Source organism: Gopherus evgoodei, chromosome 12, assembly GCF_007399415.2.
Source record: "Gopherus evgoodei ecotype Sinaloan lineage chromosome 12, rGopEvg1_v1.p, whole genome shotgun sequence".
NCBI classification, from domain to species: Eukaryota; Metazoa; Chordata; order Testudines; family Testudinidae; genus Gopherus; species Gopherus evgoodei.
In genome coordinates, this window is record NC_044333.1 from 38,271,909 (window position 1) to 38,292,390 (window position 20,482).

The following is a 20,482-nucleotide window of genomic DNA, read 5'->3' on the forward strand; positions in this document are numbered from 1 at the left end:
CTGGGAGAGCTCTCTCCCAACGCTGCTGCTCTGACTACACTCACACTTCAAAGCGCTGCCGTGGCAGCGCTCCCGCAGCGCTGCCGGGGCAGCGCTTTGAAATTCCAAATGTAGCCATACCCTAAAACACTGTACCTGCTTCGTGGCCCAGAAACACATTTCAGAGACAGGCTGAGCAAGTCTCTGATTAAAGCTTTGTTTCACGGGGGTTGATATCACAATGCAGCCAGGTGCGAGGGAGCTGTAAATTCTCAATGCTTTTATCAGGAGGACAGGATCTAATCTAGACACAGAAGGGACCACTGTGATCATCTAGTCTGACCTGCGGTATAGCACAAGCCATAGAACTTCCCCGAAAAATTCCTAGAGCAGATCTTTAAGAAAACAACATCAGGTCTTGATTTTACAATGGTCAGTGATGGAGAATCCACCATGACCCTTGGTAAATTGTTCCAATGGTTAATTACTCTCGCTGTTAAAAATGCACACCTTATTCCCAGTCTGAATGCGTCTCACTTCAAACTCCCAGCCATTGGATCGTGTTAGACCTTTCTCTGCTAGATTGAAGAGCCCATTATTAAATATTTGTTCCCTGCATATATACTTACAGAGTAATCAGGTGAACCCTTAACTTTCTGTTTGTTAAGCTAAGATGATGGAGCTCTTTGAGTCTGCCACTAAGGCATTTCTCTAATCTTTTAATCACTCTCATGGCTCTTCTCTAAACCTTCTCTAATGTATCAACATCCTTGGACTGAATGCACCTGAACGAATCACAAGATTCCAGCAGCAGTCGCACCACTGGGGACTGTTCCCGCTTGCTTTGTAAAGGGTGTTAAGCAATCGCTCCTAAAACACTGTCCTGAAATATTTACAGCTTCATATTTCACAAAACTGTCCGAGATGTATCACAGGGCTTGTAAGTGCTCAGGTGCTCCAATGAAGGGGGTCACAGGGTAGACAGATTTCCACATAGGGAAGTAAAAATCCGGCTTTTGGGGGATCATTGGCTCACTTTGGCATGAACTAGGCCACATATAGAGAGCTGTCTGCCTAGAAATGAATGCTTTCTTCAGGAAGAAAAGGTGTAAATTGATTAAAACTTTGTTCTGCTGTAGAATGGTCAATAAATAATGTCTGGGTTGGGGCCTCTGGGCACTGCTGTAACACAAACAAACAACAAGGTGGTTTCAACATAGCTGCTGGAATTTTAAAATATGCGTGCAAAATGCAAACAAGTAAATTGGCTGCAATAATTATACTTTGTCACGTGTCCACTAGTGAATATCGCTCCTTTGATCTGTGTCGTGACACGCACACCAATGGCATTAGGGTCATAGGCTCCATTTACCTTTCAGCCTTTGCAAAGCAGTGGGCTTCTGTCTTTTCTTATCAGTATCAATTAGACCACACGTCTCAAGCTTCCCGTGAGGTTGCTAAAGGACCAGTAGCACGAACCGCTAGGCTTTAAATCACTAAGCCATCCTTTCTGGCCTAAGCTCCAGGACTGAAATAACTAGATTTCCTAGAAACATAAGTTCAAATCCCAGCAGGATGATCTCAACTGTTCACCCACTACAGGTTCACACATTCAAAACCATGTGGTTCTTTCAGTGGGGACTTAAAAGACTATGATCTTGCCTACACTGCCTCTGTGCTAGATGCCCAGATGTGTCTTTGAGACACATGCCAGAAAGGGTTAAGCATCCTGCAGGATAAGTGACCCAAATTCAACCTTTAGAGACATACTGGTAGATAATGTTTGTGTTTTTACATATATATAGTAAGAAGTTAACAGTGTAACCCAACAGTTCCTGTCTATGCTGTATTCAATTAATGAACTGTAAATATAGTGACATCACTGTATTGATCTCTCCTTGAAGTATACAGCAAATCACCTGCGAAAGGTGGAAAACAGGCAATTGCCTTTTGTTAATCCATGTAGCTAACTATCAGTGATGCTTAGGAAATAGGTCTACTTGAAAGTCTCGATGATTGCCTAATGTTCACCTAAGGACTCCAAGCTGTCAAGAGAAGGCCTGGAACTGTCTTGGGTCCTGATCCTTTTTATCTCAGATCTACTTAATGCTTTTGCAGGGGAAGCTTGAGTGGTAAGACTGAGATCTCCAGTCCCACTTGGATCACCCTGAATATGAATACTGGGCTATGGACTAGTTCTGAAAGAACTCTTTGCAACTACAAAGCTCACCATCTCTATTATAAAACTGATCTCAGAATGGTACTCATGTCTGTCTGTCTGTATACTGATCTTTTAACCAATATTCTCTCTCTCTTTTTTAATAAATGTAGTTTAGTTTAGTTAATAAGAATTGGCTGTAAGCGTGTATTTGGGTAAGATCTGGAATATTTATTAACCTGGGAGGTAATGTGTCCGATCCTTTGGAATTGGTAGAACTTTATTATACGATGAATAAGATTTTCAGTAATCCTTATCATATTTGACTTGGGCAGAGGTCTAACCTTCTGGGTAACCAACCAGTAAGGTATTATAGAAGCAGTTACGAGGCTAAATTTCAGTGGACTTGGAATGACAAACCAGGTGGGGATTGTCTGCCCCATTCTTTGCAGTTTGACCGAATTAAGTACCCTCAGTATGGCTCCCTTGGGACCTGGGTCACAGTCTTATAATAATATCTGACTCTTATCTAGCACATTTCATCCATAGATCTCAAAATCTTAGTATGTGAAGGGCTTTGGGATTATTTGTTACCATTTGTATTATAGAAGCACCTAGAGTCTAAGAACAGAGACTGGAGCCCCACGGTGCTAGGCGCTGTACCTACACATAGTGAGAGACCGTCGCTGCCTCAAAAAGCTTGCAATCTAAATAGACACAGTACAAGAGGGGAGACAGGAAGTATTATCTACATTTTCCACACAGGAAACTGAAGCACAGATTGAGAGACATGCGTAAAGTCCCAGATGAAGTCTGTGTAATCATAACACTTTATTCGCTCAGAAGTAAATATTCCAGTTTGAAATGTCATGGAAGCTTTGAAATAAATAACATAAGAAATTATTTAGGACTCTAAACACAAATCCCACACATGCTCCTCTCACTATTCACATGACAGTTGCATTTAGAGACCTAACTTAAATTCAGGGCCCCATTGTGCTAGAGACAGTCCCTGCCGCAAAGACAGGACAGACAGAAAGCGAAAGGAAAACAGCAGCATTATCTCCATTTTACAGATGGGGAACTGAAGTACAAAGAGACTGAGTGACACACCCAGGATCAGACAGGAAGTTTGTGGCATAGCCAGGAATTGAACTCAAGACTCTAGCGCCCCACGTGCCTTATACAAAAGGCCATTATTGGAAGGGGTGAAAGGGGTAGAAATCAGGTGCTCCAAGATGGTTCTAGGAAGCCACGCAATCCAACAAACACTGAATGCACCTCGTACACGATGGACTGAGCTGTCGAGTGTGCTCGCGTCACCTGAAACCACTCCATATTTCTCAATAAATCAATTTTTGGCACAGTTTGGAAATTGTCTTCCATTTTTCCAGCAATTTCTTTGTTTTTGTTTTAAGATGAACACAGGGAAAGGCTGGAGAAACAGCTGTTTAGACTAGGGGTGGTTTGTTGCTCAATGTTTTTCCACAGCAGTTCTCTCGCAACACCACCTGCTATCCCACTGCCACGGATTAATCAAATCAACAGTGTTAAGGTGCTGGCAGAAGGCAAACTTGTAATCTCCCATACACTGGGCTCTGTTTCACTGGATAAATTTGCCCACTGCATTCATTCATCTCCATGCAGGTTATACAGTGTGTGTGTTAAGTTGATGTTGCACCTGCTAACTGAAGCCTCAGAACACGAGAGTGGCTAATGCAACATGACTCTAATGTAGCCGCTCAGGTCCAGCAGCTCCACAATCACCACACTCATTCATGTTTTTGACATGGAACTCTAGCAGGTATACAGAGTACCTGAAAACACAGACTTACACTAGCTTCTAGTACCAATGGATTGGTTATGCCTGGCGTCACCCATTCCAATGGGAGCAATAATCCCAGCAGATAGCCAGCATCTAGGCCTCTGTCTGGCAACCACTTAAGCAGGTGTGTAACTTTATTCACAGCAGCATTCCCATAAACTTCAGTGGAAATATTCTCATGAATAAAGCTACACACATGCAGGATCGGGGCCCGAGAGAGCAGACAAAAGTTCCAAATAAAGCAAGTGCAACATGTTTCACGCCTCTGACAAAAACGTAATACAGCAGATTTGATCTGCTTTGTCCGTCCTTCCCCCCTTCCCCTGCAGACTGTAATCAAGATGCCACATGAAACAGCACAAAGACAGCAGAAACTTGATTTCTGCACTCGGTCAGGTTAGCATTAAAACAAAGATGTCTCCCCCCCTCCCAACCTCCTCCGCGAAATCTCTCATTAACACAGATCTTGGACCTCTTCCCAAAGAAGAGGCGGAGATGCACTTTGTTTTTATTTTAACATCAGGAGCATAGCACATGTGCTATCATGAAATGCAGACCAGACTGAAAGACTGGCTTCCAGCAAGCGAGTTGCCTGCAAAACAAGGGGACAAATGGACACAGGGTTGCAAGCCACGTGGCCATGGTGACATAAGATCCCAGGGAAAAGGTATAGTGAATGTTAAAAGTTTCAGGGCTTGTTAAATGTTGATAGGATGCAATGATTATCCGCATGCATAGAAACAGGAACATTGGTCTAATTATGAAATAGTTACATCTCTAATTATAATCATATATTTGAGGGCAACAAAATGTAATCACAACCACGTGAATTGCAGCCAGGCATCACCACAAACAACAAACAAGAGGAAGTACAACGCACTGCTAACCTGTGGCACTCATTGCCATGGGATGGTGTGATGGCCCAAAGTACAACTGGGTTCTAAAGAGAACTGGACAAGTTCATGGAGGACATGTTCATCACTAGCTATTAGCCATGATGGTCAGGGATGCAAGCCCGCACTTGGGGTGATCACTCCAAATGTCCCTGATCTGTACACTCCCCCTGAAGCAGGAGTACAGGCCACAGAGAGAGGAAACTGGGCAAGACAGACCATGGTCTGACCAGTTGTTCTGTTCTTATGTGGCAATGTTTCATGGAGGAGGTATCCTGCTCTCCTAGGAAGAAGAGGTACCTAGTACTTCTACTCATTAGCCCTGAAAGTTGGTATTTCAATACAGGCCCAATCCTACACAGTGCTGAGTGCCCTCAACTCCCACTGACTTCAAAGGAAATGTATTTGTCGTTATGCAAAAACTATATTCCCCCACTTGCCATGTTTGTTGATCATAACAATGCACTGGAAGTTTGAAACCAAGTTCTCTTTCCATTGTACAATGCACATGGGTTTGTCCCTGTGAGGCTGGAATATCTAACAAATCCCATGGCACCTCAAGAGCTAAGCATCAAAGGTCAAGTACATACGGGAGTAGGGTCTGACCCAGCACGGTGCTGAGGACCTTCTGAAGTCAATGAGAATAGACATATACATCTGGCAGGACTGGGCCCCTAATGAAAAGCAAACTTTAAATCCGTCTCAGCAGCGTGCGGAAGCTATGCTAGATAACTCCCCTGCTGCCAGAGATTTCATCCTACCAGGATAGTAACTCTCAGAAGCACATGGATAGTTTTTTTGGGGGGGTTGGGAGAGGGGGGAGGTCACCTGCAGAGCAATGCACTTGTATAAGTTTGTAAAAATCTGTGCAAGCAAAATAGGTAGATCAGTATGGAGGGACCCCAATGGCCATTATAACTGGTTTTTTATACTTTCCCCTGAGAAAATATCACCATTTCTGAAGATTTACCTCAACAATGACTCCCAGCAAATTAACGAAGTAATTCATTGGAGTAATCTGCACTTCCCCTTCACATGATAAACTAGGTCTGTTGTTAGACTGACACCTCCAGGCCCAGGACCAGGTTAGAGCGAGTCTGGCATCCAGGCGCTAGCACCAGACGCTAGTGGTCTGAAAGTTAACTAACTCCCTCTCAGCCTCCAGTGGGCTGCTGAAAATTAGAATCACTTGGATTCTGACTGAGTGGTCAAATGTCTGAAGCCCATGCCAGGAATCCCCTGTAATCATTTCTTTGCATTGTCGTTGACAGCCTCTGCATGTCATGCACCTTCCATCCCAGGGTTTCAAAGGGCTACATTAATACTAGCAGCTTAGGCCTCTGACATCCTCTTGGGAAGCAGGGAAGTATTCTTACTCCCATCTTGCAGATGGGGGAAAAACAGGGACGGTCACCCAGGAAATCAGCTGCAAAATCAGGAGAGAAACCAAGTCTCCTGATTCCCAGTCCTGTGGCTTAATACCCTGACCACTGTCCTACTGTATGTGCAAAGATACTGTAAGAGACAGTCCTTGCCCTGAGGATCTCACACTCAAAGCAGACAAGACAGACTCAGTAAGGATTATTATCCCTATTTTACAGATGGGGAACTGCAACAAAGAAATTAAGTGACTTGCTCAGGGTCATGGAGAGGGTCAGTAGTAGAACCAAGGATTGAACCCAGAGCTGCTGTACCTCAATCCATCACCTTATCCTCAAAGACACCCTCATCCTCTCTCGTAAACGCATAAAAGCTAACACAAAAGCTAGCAGCCAAAGTGCAGGGAGGTGCTGATAAGCAAAAGACCTCAGCTATTCCACCACTGGGCCTCTCTGGGACAGTGATTGCTAACTGGGTGCAAGAGCTTTGCTCTGCGGCCAGATATTTAAACATGTTTAATGAATGAAGAGGTAGGGTGGAGTCCCTTCAGTTCCCCTCTGGCATAGTCATGTGGCTAAGCAAGGAGGTCTGCTCCTCCTAGTGCTGTACCATCCCTCCAAGCAAACTCAAAACCAAGGCAAGGCCTCTCCAACAGCCTAGATGGATGGAGCAATGAAAGGGAATTGCATTAAAATATGACAGCTGTCGCTGTCCAGAGTGGGAGGGGAGAATAAGCCACATGACACAGTGCTGGTCATGGCAGAAAACGACAATGCAGAAAAACAGCTGTGCTGCAGAACTTGTTCGATTACAAAGGTTACAGTTTTTCCCATTGAGAGCAGATCTCTTATTTTCTGTTGATTCCTGGATGCAGGCCCCCTGGGAGTCACAGAGCATTTCCACCTTTTCTAGCACATGCATCATGAGAAATAATCAGAGCCCACAAAGATAGACCTGAAGGCAGCCGGAAAATCGTGCAGCCACACAAGGGACCAAACCGGGCCTGAGCAAATGCAGCTCACAATGAAGTCAACAGGGTTAAGTTCAGAACATCTCACTTACTTGATTTGCTCCCAAGTCTTGGTGGCCAAATGCAGGACCCAGAGATCCTTGTAGTGGTAAAACTGCTCTCCGTCAGGAGAAGCAAACTCTCCACCAAATACCCATAGCTGTCCACCACCCTGGGGTACCACTGCAACCTGCCGGGAGAGAGGGACAGAACATGTCATATAGCCTTTAAAAAGTCAGGGGCTCAGGAATTTAGTCAGTCAAATATGCAGCTGCTTCTGGAATATGACAGACAAATAGCAGCAACTGTTGCGGCATTGCTTGGCTATGGGAAGGGATTGAAAGATGAGATATCTGGAGATTAAATTCAAAATTGCTTATTACCTACGGTGGATTTCTGGTGCACCCTTCGCTGCAGCATCATGCTGTCAGGTCTGTTAATCTGGCTCACACTGGGAAAATTCGTTGGGATTTATCTTTCAAAAGAAATGTTTAAAGTCTCTCCCACCAGCAAGAGGGGAAGCTCTCTAGACTATCATGCCCAAGACTGGGGTCTGGCAGCAACTCTCCAGTCATTCAGCTCTAGCCATGCGTCCCATAGACAACACACTGGCTATCTGGGGAAGACACAGTGACATACAGAAAGTGGGGAGTTCCTGCCTTCTTACATGTAGATAATGTGCCACAAAAGAGCAGGCAACCTCATGAGAGGACCAACCATGACAGGAAACATGGTCTAGCGGCCTAAGAATCAGCCTATGACTTGGGAGACCCAGGCTCAATTCCTTGTTCTGGGTCTCCCAAGATTTGGGTAAGAGCCTAATTTATACTCGCAGAGAGATAATGCATATGAAAATCATGGATTTGCAGGAAAGTATGTTGCAATGTAGATACCTAACTGGCTATCTGCTTGTGCAAACACATGATTTCCATGGGGATCTGGTATCTGCAAACAGAAGTTTGGCAAGTACAAAAGCAGGTATGTCACTGTGTGCACCTCTTCGAAGATATGGCTCCAAATCAATCACAAAGCCAAGATCCCAGCTTCCACAAATACTTGGTAGCAAAGTATTTTGACTGTAAGGTGGAACAGCAGGATGTCATGCCCAGGGGAGATTCTGTGTCAGAGGCTAAAGCTAACAAGCCAGGCTGCAGATATGCACAGATGATCCCGAGACGCACTTCTGTTTACTCTAACTGCTAGTTAATGAGGGACATGCTTTACAAACAAAATTGCAGTGAAGGCAAGAGACTAGTCAGTTAACTTTGCTGAATTTTCTCCCTGTAACAGTAATTAAATATCAAACAGAAAATACACCCCAAAGCGCTCCAGGTACAATTAAAACAAAAAATGACATGAGCAGTTAGTTGTCTGTTGCAATTCCCTGGTAGGCAGCCTGGTAGTAAGATTTAATTGTTAGAGTGCCACCTGCTGGACACTGTCACTTCAAACAGCCAGGATTAGCAGTGCTTGTATGAGCAAAAAGAACAAAAGAAAACCGTAACTTCTGGCAATTTAATGCATTCGTTCTAGGACATCATATTCCAGGCCTATTTAAAATTATTATTTGAAGTTACTTTCCCAGAGTTATCTTATGGCTTATCAAAAATGCAGCAATCTAGTAACTATGATTAATACCATGCACATGAACGATGCATTAATTCAATCCTAGCCCGTTTGGAAACGTAAATGCTTTGCCTGCCTGTGTCTGATTAACGATTTTATGTACTCATTAGTGAATACTTGTCACATTTACCATCTGGAATATACAACCCTAAATACTCCAATACCTTACCTATACGTTTCACTCAACATTTTAACGATTTTTCTTAGGAGATTTTAAAGTTCTGTAAATATAATTCACTACAAACAGCTTTCTGTCTAGTGTAAAGATTCTGGGCAAACAAAGGGCCCGATTCTGCAAGCACTTACTCCTGGGCATAGTACTTACTACCATGAGTAGTCCCTTACTGGGACGACTCACCATAGTAAGTACTACCACACTTAGGAGTGAGCATTTGCAGATAGGACCATTAAATGTGAAAGGAAACTTCTAAGAAACCTAACGACTGACATGAATCTTCCTTCTAGGGTCACCCATACATCTTTGATACTTCTGCCTACAGAAGATGCTAGGGTTCTCATCACAGTGCAAAATGGGGAATGAATCAGTGTTTTAGAACCCTATTTCCTCGCAGCTCTTTGCCCTGGTGGTGTAATTCATCACCAACTCTTGAGGCAAGGATCAAGTCTACCTCTATATTAGCATCGCAACCAGCACAAAGGATTGGAGCCTCTAGGCACTACGGTAATATAAATACTAAATAATAAGAATTTAACAAGCTGTGCAAAGTTAGACTAAGTCAAGACTTGAATAAGGAACCCAGGCACCGCAGGAAACAGAGTTGCCAATGCAGCAAGTGGAGCTGTTCCTTCAGAATCAGTAGCTGGGTCTGCTGTGAAACCGAACAGAAATTTGACAATAGTTTAGGCTGTTGAGACCACAGCCTGGCATGCTGACCAATCTTGCCTCATGGTTTCCTTGGATTCTCCCCTAGGTCGCTGTGTCTCCATCTGCTGTCTCTTCTCTCATGCTCAGATTCTAAGCATTTGGGGACAGGGGCTATCTTTTTCTTCTGTGTTTGCACAGTACCTAGCACCAAACGCTTCTGGTCCATGACTGGAGCTCCTAGGTGATTCTATACTACAAATAATACCTGGTCCAACAGCCCAGCATGAGGCCAGTGGTACTATGCTGCTGTCTTTCAGATGAGACACACGGCCAAGGTCCTGACCTCTTGTGGCAATCAGAGATCCCTTGTTTGTTTGGGTTGGTTTGTTTTGATAAATCAGGTATTTACCCTGGTGTCCTGCCCGCATTTCATACAGGAGTTACACTGCTTCTGTCTGAATTCCATATTGTTTTCACTTCCTGTCCTAAACTGCTCTGCGCATGTGAAAAACTGTCCCACCATAGCAGTGGATGCATTTCAGTGACATTGCAGACCTTTTACCTAGCTTGAAAAGCACTTTGAGATCCAGCTGAAGGACGCTACAGAAGTGCAAGTTTTTATTAAGCAACTTTGGGGGCTTTAAACCAACCAAGTAGTATTCATTTAAAAGCCCCTTCCCTAAGACCACTTATGCGGTATCAGAGTGTCAGGGTGATTTTGTCTTTACCAACAGGGGGAAGAGATCATCAGAGGAGGCTGGGTTAGAAGAGAAAAAGTCTATTACTTTTCTAATCGCTATAAAAAAAACCCAACCCATGCTAATCGTCCCACACCTACGCCCCCAGCTTTCCACTGTGAACCACATCAGCAGCCCCCTACTGAAATTAGAGGGGGAGTCTGTGAAGAGGTTCCTCAGGCAGCACAAGTGTAAAATGAGTTGGGAGAGGGCTCAGCCTAGTTCCCAGGGCACAGCTGTTTGCATAATAAAAACCACCTCCACAACGGGCACTGAGAAGCAACCGTATTGGCAAATGCACCAGAGGAGAGAAAGACCGAACTGCTCTCTCACCCAACTTGATCTGGTAACCCAGAGGTGAAGGGCTGCACATCCTCGAAGACACAACAGAAGCCTGCTGTGTGCAGTATCTCAGAAATTACAGAATAATTTCCTCTGCATAGGCATCAGTTGCCTCTGCGGAACATGGGGAAATTGTTTGTGACAGATATGGCAGCTTCCTGCCACATCCTTGGGAGACTTCACTGAATTAAGTTTAAGTATCTTTGGGGTCCACTGTATTAATTGCATGGTTTATGTTCAACTGTGTCCTACTCCATGGGGGAGGGCTGCCACAGCTCCTCCAGGAACCCAAACCATGGGTGGTGCTGAAGGCAAATCACTCAGATTGTAACCCCCACAGAGATGTCCTGTCCTGGGAAGCCTCGCGTGTACTCATTCCAACTGGATTCTCCAGAGACCAAGAGACAAAGAAAGAATTTTTGGATAAAAAGCCTGAACTTAAACTGATTTGGGGCTCTTCTTCCTGATCCAGCAAACACACAGGACTTTCTGCCCCAGGGGGCCACAACTCTTGCGGAAGGGTTGGAAAGACTTTGCTGTTACCGTAGCATTAGAAGGAGCTGTGTGGTCACTTGTAAACTGCAAGCAATACACTGGTCCTAGCCCTCAGAGACAAAGCAAGGATTGGCCATTTTCAGCAGTCTGGCTTGCTGGGAATATCACAGTGACAGGCAGGCAGCTGTAACGCCTTAAAACCCCCTGGTCAGGAGGGAGAGAGACGTAGGTCTCTGCCCCAGAGAGGTGACAATCACCATCACCAGGCCGGTCAGGTGGTCAGTAGTATATTGCTACTGCTATACTCTTATTATTCAAGCACAGAATTTTTAGCCATAGACAAGTCTATGGTACAGTTTGATTCATTTAAGTCACAGTGAAGGATCAACCCTCTAGTTTCTCAGCACAACGAGCCACAGCTTGATCACAACATTGGCATCCCATTGTGATTAGGATCCTAAAAAGTCATAACCCCTTGGAAACACAGCTGTCTATTACCATAGCATCTTGAAATACAACGTCAGAGTAATTCTAAGTGCTCTTCCGTCCGTTGCCTGGGAGGCCAAGTGCTTTACCTGATGTGCACAGCGCCTGGGAGGAGGATTTGGGATATCTACTTTACTCCAGCTGTTCTTCCGGATGTTGTAAATGTACAGCTCATTATACAGGAACGTCTGTGGGAGGGAAAAGGAAAATGGGTATCACCAGAGCTCGCCATTTAACGTTACCTAACAGAAGTGTGTCAAACTCTCAACCTGCCTCTACCAGACCCTGAAGGAATGCAACAGTCCTTTTCTATCAAGGAAGGACAAGCCAAGGCCAGCCTGCTGGGTCCCTGGCATCACTCTGCTCTCATGCTAGGGGATCAGACTGCCATAGGCAGGATTGGGTTTATGGCTTGTGGGGCCCTATGCAAAGCAATACGCGTATGGAACCATCCTGTTCCCACCCCATTTGCGAGAGGGTCCACCCACCATCTCCCTGCTTGCAGTCACCTCAGACTGCAAAGAGCCTCCACCAGCTGTCTGAGGCCATGTCTACATCTAAAATTTTGCAGCGCTGGTTGTTACAGCTGTGTTAGTACAGCTGTATGGGGCCAGAGCTGCAGAGTGGCCACACTTACAGCAACCAGCGCTGCAAGTGGTGTTAGATGTGGCCACACTGCAGCGCTGTTGGGCGGCTTCAAGGGGGGTTCCGGGAACACGAGAGCAAACCGGGAAAGGTGACCAGCTTCGCCGCGGTTTGCTCTCGCGTTCCCCGAACTCCCCTGCAAACCGCAGGGAAGGAGACCAGCTTGCTCGGGGTTCCGGGACCGAGAGAGCAAACCGGGGAAGGAGACCAGCTTCGCCGCGGTTTGCTCTCGCGTTCCCCGAACTCCCCTGCAAACCGCAGGGAAGGAGACCAGCTTGCTCGGGGTTCCGGGACCGAGAGAGCAAACCGGGGAAGGAGACCAGCTTCGCCGCGGTTTGCTCTCGCGTTCCCCGAACTCCCCTGCAAACCGCAGGGAAGGAGACCAGCTTGCTCGGGGTTCGGGAACGAGAGAGCAAACCGGGAAAGGAGACCCGCTTCGCCGCGGTTTGCTCTCGCGTTCCCGAACCCCCAGCAAACCGCAGGGAAGGAGACCTGCTTGCTCGGGGAACGGGAGAGCAAACCGCGGCGAAGCTGGTCTCCTTTCCCGGTTTGCTCTCGCGTTCCCGGAGCCACCCAGCAAACCGCAGGGAAGGAGACCTGCTTGCTCGGGGCTCCGGGAACTAGAGAGCAAACCGGGAAAGGAGACCCGCTTCGCCGCGGTTTGCTCTCGCGTTCCCGAACCCCCTGCAAACCGCAGGGAAGGAGACCTGCTTGCTCGGGGAACGGGAGAGCAAACCGCGGCGAAGCTGGTCTCCTTTCCCGGTTTGCTCTCTCGTTCCCCGAACCGCCGAGCAAGCGGTTCTCCTTCCCTGCGGTTTGCAGGGTGGCTCCGGGAACGAGAGAGCAAACCGCGGCAAAGCTGGTCTCCTTTCCCGGTTTGCTCTCTCGTTCCCGGAACCCCGAGCAAGCAGGTAAGGAGAACCGCTTGCTCGGCGGTTCGGGGAACGAGAGAGCAAACCGGGAAAGGAGACCAGCTTCGCCGCGGTTTGCTCTCTCGTTCCCGGAACCCCGAGCAAGCAGGTCTCCTTTCCTGCGGTTTGCAGGGTGGCTCCGGGAACGCGAGAGCAAACCGCGGCAAAGCTGGTCTCCTTTCCCGGTTTGCTCTCTCGTTCCCCGAACCGCCGAGCAAGCGGTTCTCCTTACCTGCTTGCTCGGGGTTCCAGGAACGAGAGAGCAAACCGGGAAAGGAGATCAGCTTGATTACCAGAGGCTTCCTCCTTCCACGGAGGTCAAGAAAAGCGCTGGTAAGTGTTTACATTGGATTACCAGCGCTGGATCACCAGCGCTGGATCCTCTACACCCGAGACAAAACGGGAGTACGGCCAGCGCTGCAAACAGGGAGTTGCAGCGCTGGTGATGCCCTGCAGATGTGTACACCTTCAAAGTTGCAGCGCTGTAACTCCCTCACCAGCGCTGCAACTTTCTGATGTAGACAAGCCCTGAGGCTCTGTTGTCATTGCTGACCTACACACAGCTTATGTGGGACAAGAAGCCAGGAGGTGTGGATGAGGATCAGCTTTCTAAGCCAAGGATGCTACTTAGAGAAGTCAGTCTGCAGTGCAACCTGCTGGTGCCTGGGTAAAATGATATCACTGTGGGGAAAATCAGGGATGGCTCCCTGGCTAGTGGACTGGGTGCATGTTTGAGATGCTGAGATCCTGAAAGATGGAGCCCAACACAGCTGCACAGCCTAAGGCTGCCCATGATAAGAGGTCAACAGTGATCCAGTGGCTATATCCACTTGGACTTCCAGCAAGCTTTTGACAAAGTGCCTCACCAAAGGCTCTTGTGCAAAGTAAGCAGTCCTGGGATAAGAGGGAAGGTTCTCCCATGGATCTGTAACCAGTTAAAAGATACAAAACAAAGGGGAGAAATAAATGGTCAGTTTTCAGAATGGAGAGAGGTAAGTAGTGGTGTCCCCCGGAGGTCTGTACTGGGAGCAGTGCTGTTCTGCATATTCATAAAAGGATCTGAAAAAAAAGGGGTAAACAGTGAGGTGGCAAAATTTGCAGACGATACAGAATTACTCAAGATAGTTAAGTCCAAAACAGACTGGGAAGAGTTACAAAGGGCTCTCACAGAACTGGGTGACTAGGCAACAAAATGGCAGATGAAATTCAGTGTTGATAAATGCAAGGTAATGCACACTGGAAAGCATAACCCCAACTATACATACAAAATGATGGTATCTAAATTAGCTGTTAGTGCTCACGAAAGAGATCTTGAAGTCGTGAATAATTCTCTGAAAACATCCGTTCTATGTGCAGCAGCAGTAAAAAAAAAACCAACCAAAAGTTAGGAACCATTAGGAAAAGGATAGCTAATAAGACAAAAAAAATATCCTAATACCTTTATATAAATCCCTGGTACACCCACACCTTGAAAACTTTGTGGAGATCTGGATGCCCCATGTCTAAAAAGATATATTAGAATTGGAAAAGGTACGGAGAAGGGCAACAAAAATGATTAGGGGTATGGAACGGCTTCCACATGAGGAGAGATTAAGAAGACTAGGACTTTTCAGCTTGGAAAAGAGAAGACTAAGAGGTGATATGATAAAGATCTTTAAAATCTTGACTGGTGTCGAGAAAAATAAAAAAGGAAGTGTTATTTACTCCTGCACATAACATAAGAACTAGGGGTCACCCAATGAAATTAATAGGCAGTGGGTTTAAAACAAATATAAGGAAGTATTTCTTCATACAATGCACAGTCAACCTGTGTAACTCATTGTCAAGAGGATGCTGTGAAGCCCCAAACTATCACAGGTTTCAAAAAAAGAACAAGAAAAGCTCCTGGAGGATAGGTCCATCAATGGCTATTAGCTAGGATGGGCAGGGATGGAACACCATGCTCTGGGTGTCCCTGGACCTCTGACTACCAGAAGCTGGGAGTGGATGACAGGGGATGGATTACTCATTAGTTGTCCTGTTCTGTTAATTCCCTCTGAAGTATCTGGCACTGGCCACTGTTGGAAGACAGGATACTGGAGTAGAGCGACCTTTGGTCTGACCCAGTATGGCCGTTCCAATGGAGTACTATAAAGGTGGTGCTCAGCTAGGCCAGATTGAAAACAAGAGGAAATGACTGACACAAGTGGAACTTGTTAACAGCCAGCGCAGGCTAGTGTAGTGCAGAATCAAGGCCCGATGACTATAAACAGACTTGAGCTTCCAGGAAGCACAAGGAGCTTCCTGCCTCCAGGAATATGGTAAATCAGTGCAAGATCTGCAGGCAGGAGCTGCTGAGGGACCACCAGTGCTTAGCCCTTCTGGGCCAACAGAAGCATCTCACTTTCATTTGCCCCACCATGAGGCAAACACACAGTACAACAGGAACCAAAGATGACATGGAAGATATTTGCCCCTCAAGTCTAGAGAAATTATGATGCCCTGAAATATTGATCCTTATGCAATCACTCTGACCCCTTAATGGACCCCAGTGCTCCTTGATCCTGCTGACACAGCTCAGCTCAGGTGTGAGACAGTATTAGCCTGGAATTAAAGGCTATTTTGCTCTCATTCTGGGAAAAATGCATATTTTATGACCTCCGCTTTGAATTTTTGCTCCAGATGAAACCCATACAAATGATAGTCAAGGCAGTGGGAGGGAGGGGAAAGATAGATAAATGGAAGAATACTTTACTTTTTGACCATTGAAATATTCACCTCCAAAAAGGATCAATTCGTCTCTCTCGGGATGAGCAGACAAGGAGGCATTCAGCCTGCGTCAGAAAGAGAGATGGGCTGACATGAGCACATAACAGAACCATTTGTCACTCAGCTCGGAGGCTACTCACTACAGTTCTGGATGCATAATTTAACAAGCGCTAGCATTTCTCCCCTCCAGGCCAAAGAGCCTCTCCATCAGTTTCTGATATCTTTTTTTATTTCCAAACCAAAAACTTTCTGAAGAAATTAACTTTTTGGAAACTTCCAAAAAGGCTAATCTGAAATCCTCTCCTATTTTAGGAACACACATTACATTGTCATTAACCATGGCCTTTGACATGATTTTAATTTTAATACTGATGGATAAGGAGCAAAGATTAGCTTCGTTATGGCACACAGCTATGACTCTAATTGGGCTGTCTCATTTTAAGTTATCTGCATCATTCTTCCATAGATACCATTGTTCGCTTAAGTTCCCCCACCCCCTGTATGTAACAGGAGTTGACAGCATCTAGCACTTCACAGGATAGATCTCAGAGAAGCTCATTGATAACAGATCCTCCCAACATCTTTGTGAGGTAGACGAGTATCATTATCTCCCCCTTACAGAGGGGAAACACATACAGAAAGGTCAAGTGTCATTCAAGACACTGAATCAGTGGCAGCTACAGGACTAGACCCTTGCAGTGCCAGGTTACCGGTCCTGTGCTCTGGCCACTTGCCCACTGTATCTTGAATCTCACAAGGCACACTCATAATTTTACCGGTAGCATGCCCTCAGCTTTCCAGCCCAAGTCACAAGGTTCCTCTTCACTCATCTATGTTATACCGCTCAAAGCCCTCAGATCTAACCACCAGCTTTGATAAGATTCCCCACCTTGGCTCTTTTTAGTAGGTTGAATGGAAGATTAAAAAGCAGCTGTTAGCAGAGAGGCGTGGCTGGTCCCTTTAATGCTCCGAGGACTGAATACCCTATACATTTTTATCCTTCCATAAAAGCGTTTTAGCCTGATACTACATCCTCCACTCTCAGGATACAACTTAAACAAGTTTCATTGATACCACCACTTGATGGATAACAACAGTCATGGTTCCAGGTGATCTCTTACCTTGGTGAGGGTGGGGGACAGGCTGTCTCAATTATCTGGGTCTTTTTAGCATCTAATGTCTGGAATTCTGCTATCAGGGCTTCAAGATCTTCCTGAAAGTAAACAGCCAGTCGGGCATGAGTTTCTTGGCATATATTGTCATCCACATACCATGAAAACCTACACTAGCCACTAGTTCAATTTTCCTTAAATTTGATTAGATTCACCTCATTAAACTATGAGGTATCAAGGTTATATATTTTTTCATCTTACACTAAGGGCTGGTCTCCACTACTGTATATTTCTGAATTTGTAAGCAGGTTGTAACACAATGCCATGGTTACTGCACAGTTCCTACCCTACAGAGGTGTTTCACCTTTGCTGGTGAGCAATTCTGTAGCACAACTGGTAGCTGAAACCCAAGTCTTAGCACAAAGCAGCTGTTTCAGCATTTGTGTAACTGATGTGCAGATATAATCAGACAGATGTTAAAATCCACTGTTCTTTCTTGGCCTGACTCCTGTGCAAGTACAAAGATAAATGGGTTTTCTATTTAAAATGTATACTTCATCTGGAGAAACAAATTCATATGTTCTCTTTTATTCTCCTTCAGTTTCTGTAAATTAAAAAACAGAACACAACCCTAAAACCTCCAAATTATGCAAAAGTAAAAGAAAATCTCTTCCCCACTCCCTCTTTAGATAAGAGTTGGAAAGTTATAACCATCCATGTGCCCTAACAGTACTAGGACTGTTCATTCTTTCTTGGCCCAACTTTCTTTTTTTGCTATACTTGTGATCGCTGGGTAAGACACTTGAATCAATTAGTTTAAACTTTCTTATTCTGCAGCAGCAGGGTGGCTGGGAGTAAAGGGACACGGTCTCAGGTCAAATTTAATTTTTTTTTTAAATATAATGTGTCCAATTGATTTTTTTTTAAGAGCAATAGAAATGTTTCTAAGATTTTTAAAGCTCACAGAATCATACGAATTGGAGATGGGGAAAATGAAAGATTGTTCCCTACAGTAAATCTTCTAGCTTTCAGCCCATTAGGTTTAAATGTGTCAAAGCAATGGGGTTTACACTAGCTTCCTTGAGAAAGCAGTCCACAGCCTAATAGATCTGTCAGCATGTTCTTCCAAATGTCCGGTCTTAATTTAATTCTACTAGTTCCCATTTGCCCCACCCCTTGTGCGGGGATCAGTTCTGCCAGGTGCTGAGCCCTCTAGCCCAGTCCAGTCTATATGTTTTAGTTTATTAGTACAGCATTTTTTGAATTAAACAATTATACTCAACAGAATAGATACACATTTTCAAACTGTCATAGTATGAAAGATATGAAGCAGAGATTCAGCCCTTCTTCTATCATACAAATTACGCTTCTAACACCCTCCCATAAAACAAAAATGAAATTATAAAAGTTGAGAATCACTTGATCTAGCTCAACCATAAATAAAATAGATGTCACACAATCCCTTTGTTTTTGTCACCAACCAGGCCAATAAGACAACTGCCCAAACAACTGAAACATTACCACAACAGAATAAATATTCTACTTTTTGAGCTGATGAGGGTCGAGATTTGAGATTGCCATTGAGAAATTATACAAATTATAAAATACTAGGTAACGTGGGCAAATCTTCAGCTTGGCCAATCTTCAGTCTGGCAAGACCCACATGGGCAAAACCATCTGTACCTCTCAATACCAGCAGGTCTCCCTTCCAAAAAAGCCAACTGCATTGTTTGAAAAGGGAGGGTTGTCTAGTGAAACACTTAAACACATGCTTAACTTTCAAGAGAAACTTTCATGGCTCGTGAAGCTCACGTTATAGGGAAGAGAGCCCAGACAGAATGAGAATAAATGCCAGGGCTCCGTTTTGAATTTTACTTGTGTGTGTTGCTTTGCTATTCAGAGAAATCCCTGGGGAGGATGAATACCTATTGCATCTGAAAGCCAAAGGGTGAAGAGTCTCTCACACACACGATGAGACTGGCAGAAGTGAGCTCCTCAGAAAAAAGCAGCTCTAATAAAACAGCATGTGGGAGGAAAGTCTTTTAGTTAGTCAAGACCACGAGCTATGGCACAATGTGAGTGTGTTTGCTGCCTTAGCCGCATGCACACGCTGCTGGGTGGGGGAATCAGTCCCCTGCTACCTGACCTGCCCCAGCACCACTCACCTCCTCCTTCTTAGCTCTCTTGGAGACTTTTTTCTCCATCTTAGCAGCTGTTTTCTCTGCCCCTTTCACCTTCTTCTCCTTCTTGCTTTTCTTACCCATGTCTTCAGCCTGGGTTACTGCAGGGGGCACTGAACAGAGCCCCACTGCCGGGATGCCCCGTGCACCCTGCCCCTGCAGAGCTCACGTGGGGAACAACCCAGCTGAGCACAATCACTTCCCAGCAGTCAGGGGTGATTTCCTGCCTGGGTGCAAAGGAAGGAGCTCGCCACGTGCTGCCGTGAATGCCATCTGCTGGGCTGGCTGGCTTCTCACACCAGCTTGCTGAGCAAAGCCCTGGTGCTGCTGTGCTAGCAAGAGGCTTTGCTGCCTGTCCCAACAGGGTGACCAGATGTCCCAGCTTTATAGGGACAGTCCTGATATCCAGGGTTTTGTCTTGTATAGACACCAATTACCCCCCACCCAGTGTCCCGATTTTTCACACTTGCTATCTGATCACCCTATGTCCCAAAGGGAGAGGTACAAGGCCATGCCCGAGGCTTTTGCAAAGTACAGCACCCCATATTTAGGGGGGTCACTTTGAGCACGCCCGAGTGCACCCAGTGGTTCACCCACTCACTAGCCCACTATGAGCCTGCTTTGACAGTGCCCAAATTATCAGAAAAAAGTCAGAGGGCCCTGAATGTCAAGTGGCTTACTTTAATTTAAACAGTGGTGAGACAAAAGGTAGGTAACCCCAAAAAGTAATAAGGCCCCCCCTAAAAAAAATTCCCCTGTAATTGAAGCCCTAGCTTTGAGCTCCAAGACCACTAATCCCAAAAGTTTGCCCTATGCACCCCAGTTGAGAGGGCCCCCAAACCAAGTGACCTGGCACATGACAGAGTCGCAACACCACTCAGCTTTGCCCCTCTGTAGATGGAGGAGTGAACGGACCAAACCTGAGCGGGCACTGTGACCCACATTAGCCACTTGAAATGTTAGGAGGTGTGATTTGCCAACCCCAGCTACCCAGCAACCATAAGCCAGGCCTCAACAAATTATTAGACTTGCTTAAAAATTATGAGATTTGACAAAAATAATAAATTTGGGGTTCTTTTCATTTACCTTCCTGTTTCTTTAGAGGGGGCACTCAGGTCATGTTTTGAGCT

General features: G+C 45.5%; 1 protein-coding gene and 1 long non-coding RNA gene across 2 annotated transcripts in view; one reads left to right on the plus strand and one right to left on the minus strand.

Moving 5' to 3' along the window:
- KLHDC4 (kelch domain containing 4) overlaps positions 1 to 19,567 on the minus strand; it is a 48,800-nt gene extending 29,233 nt beyond the window's left edge. Inside the window, 5 exon segments of the mRNA XM_030582021.1 lie at positions 7,298 to 7,434; positions 11,846 to 11,944; positions 16,047 to 16,125; positions 17,182 to 17,273; positions 19,338 to 19,567. Of these exon segments, the coding sequence (XP_030437881.1) occupies positions 7,298 to 7,434; positions 11,846 to 11,944; positions 16,047 to 16,125; positions 17,182 to 17,273; positions 19,338 to 19,436 (506 nt within the window). The 5' untranslated portion in view covers positions 19,437 to 19,567.
- On the plus strand, positions 13,865 to 19,948 carry LOC115660535. Its single transcript, XR_004002834.1, has 3 exons — positions 13,865 to 14,311; positions 14,630 to 14,631; positions 19,938 to 19,948. It is a non-coding gene; the product is annotated as an uncharacterized LOC115660535 (long non-coding RNA).
- The last annotated feature ends 534 nt before the right edge of the window (positions 19,949 to 20,482 follow it).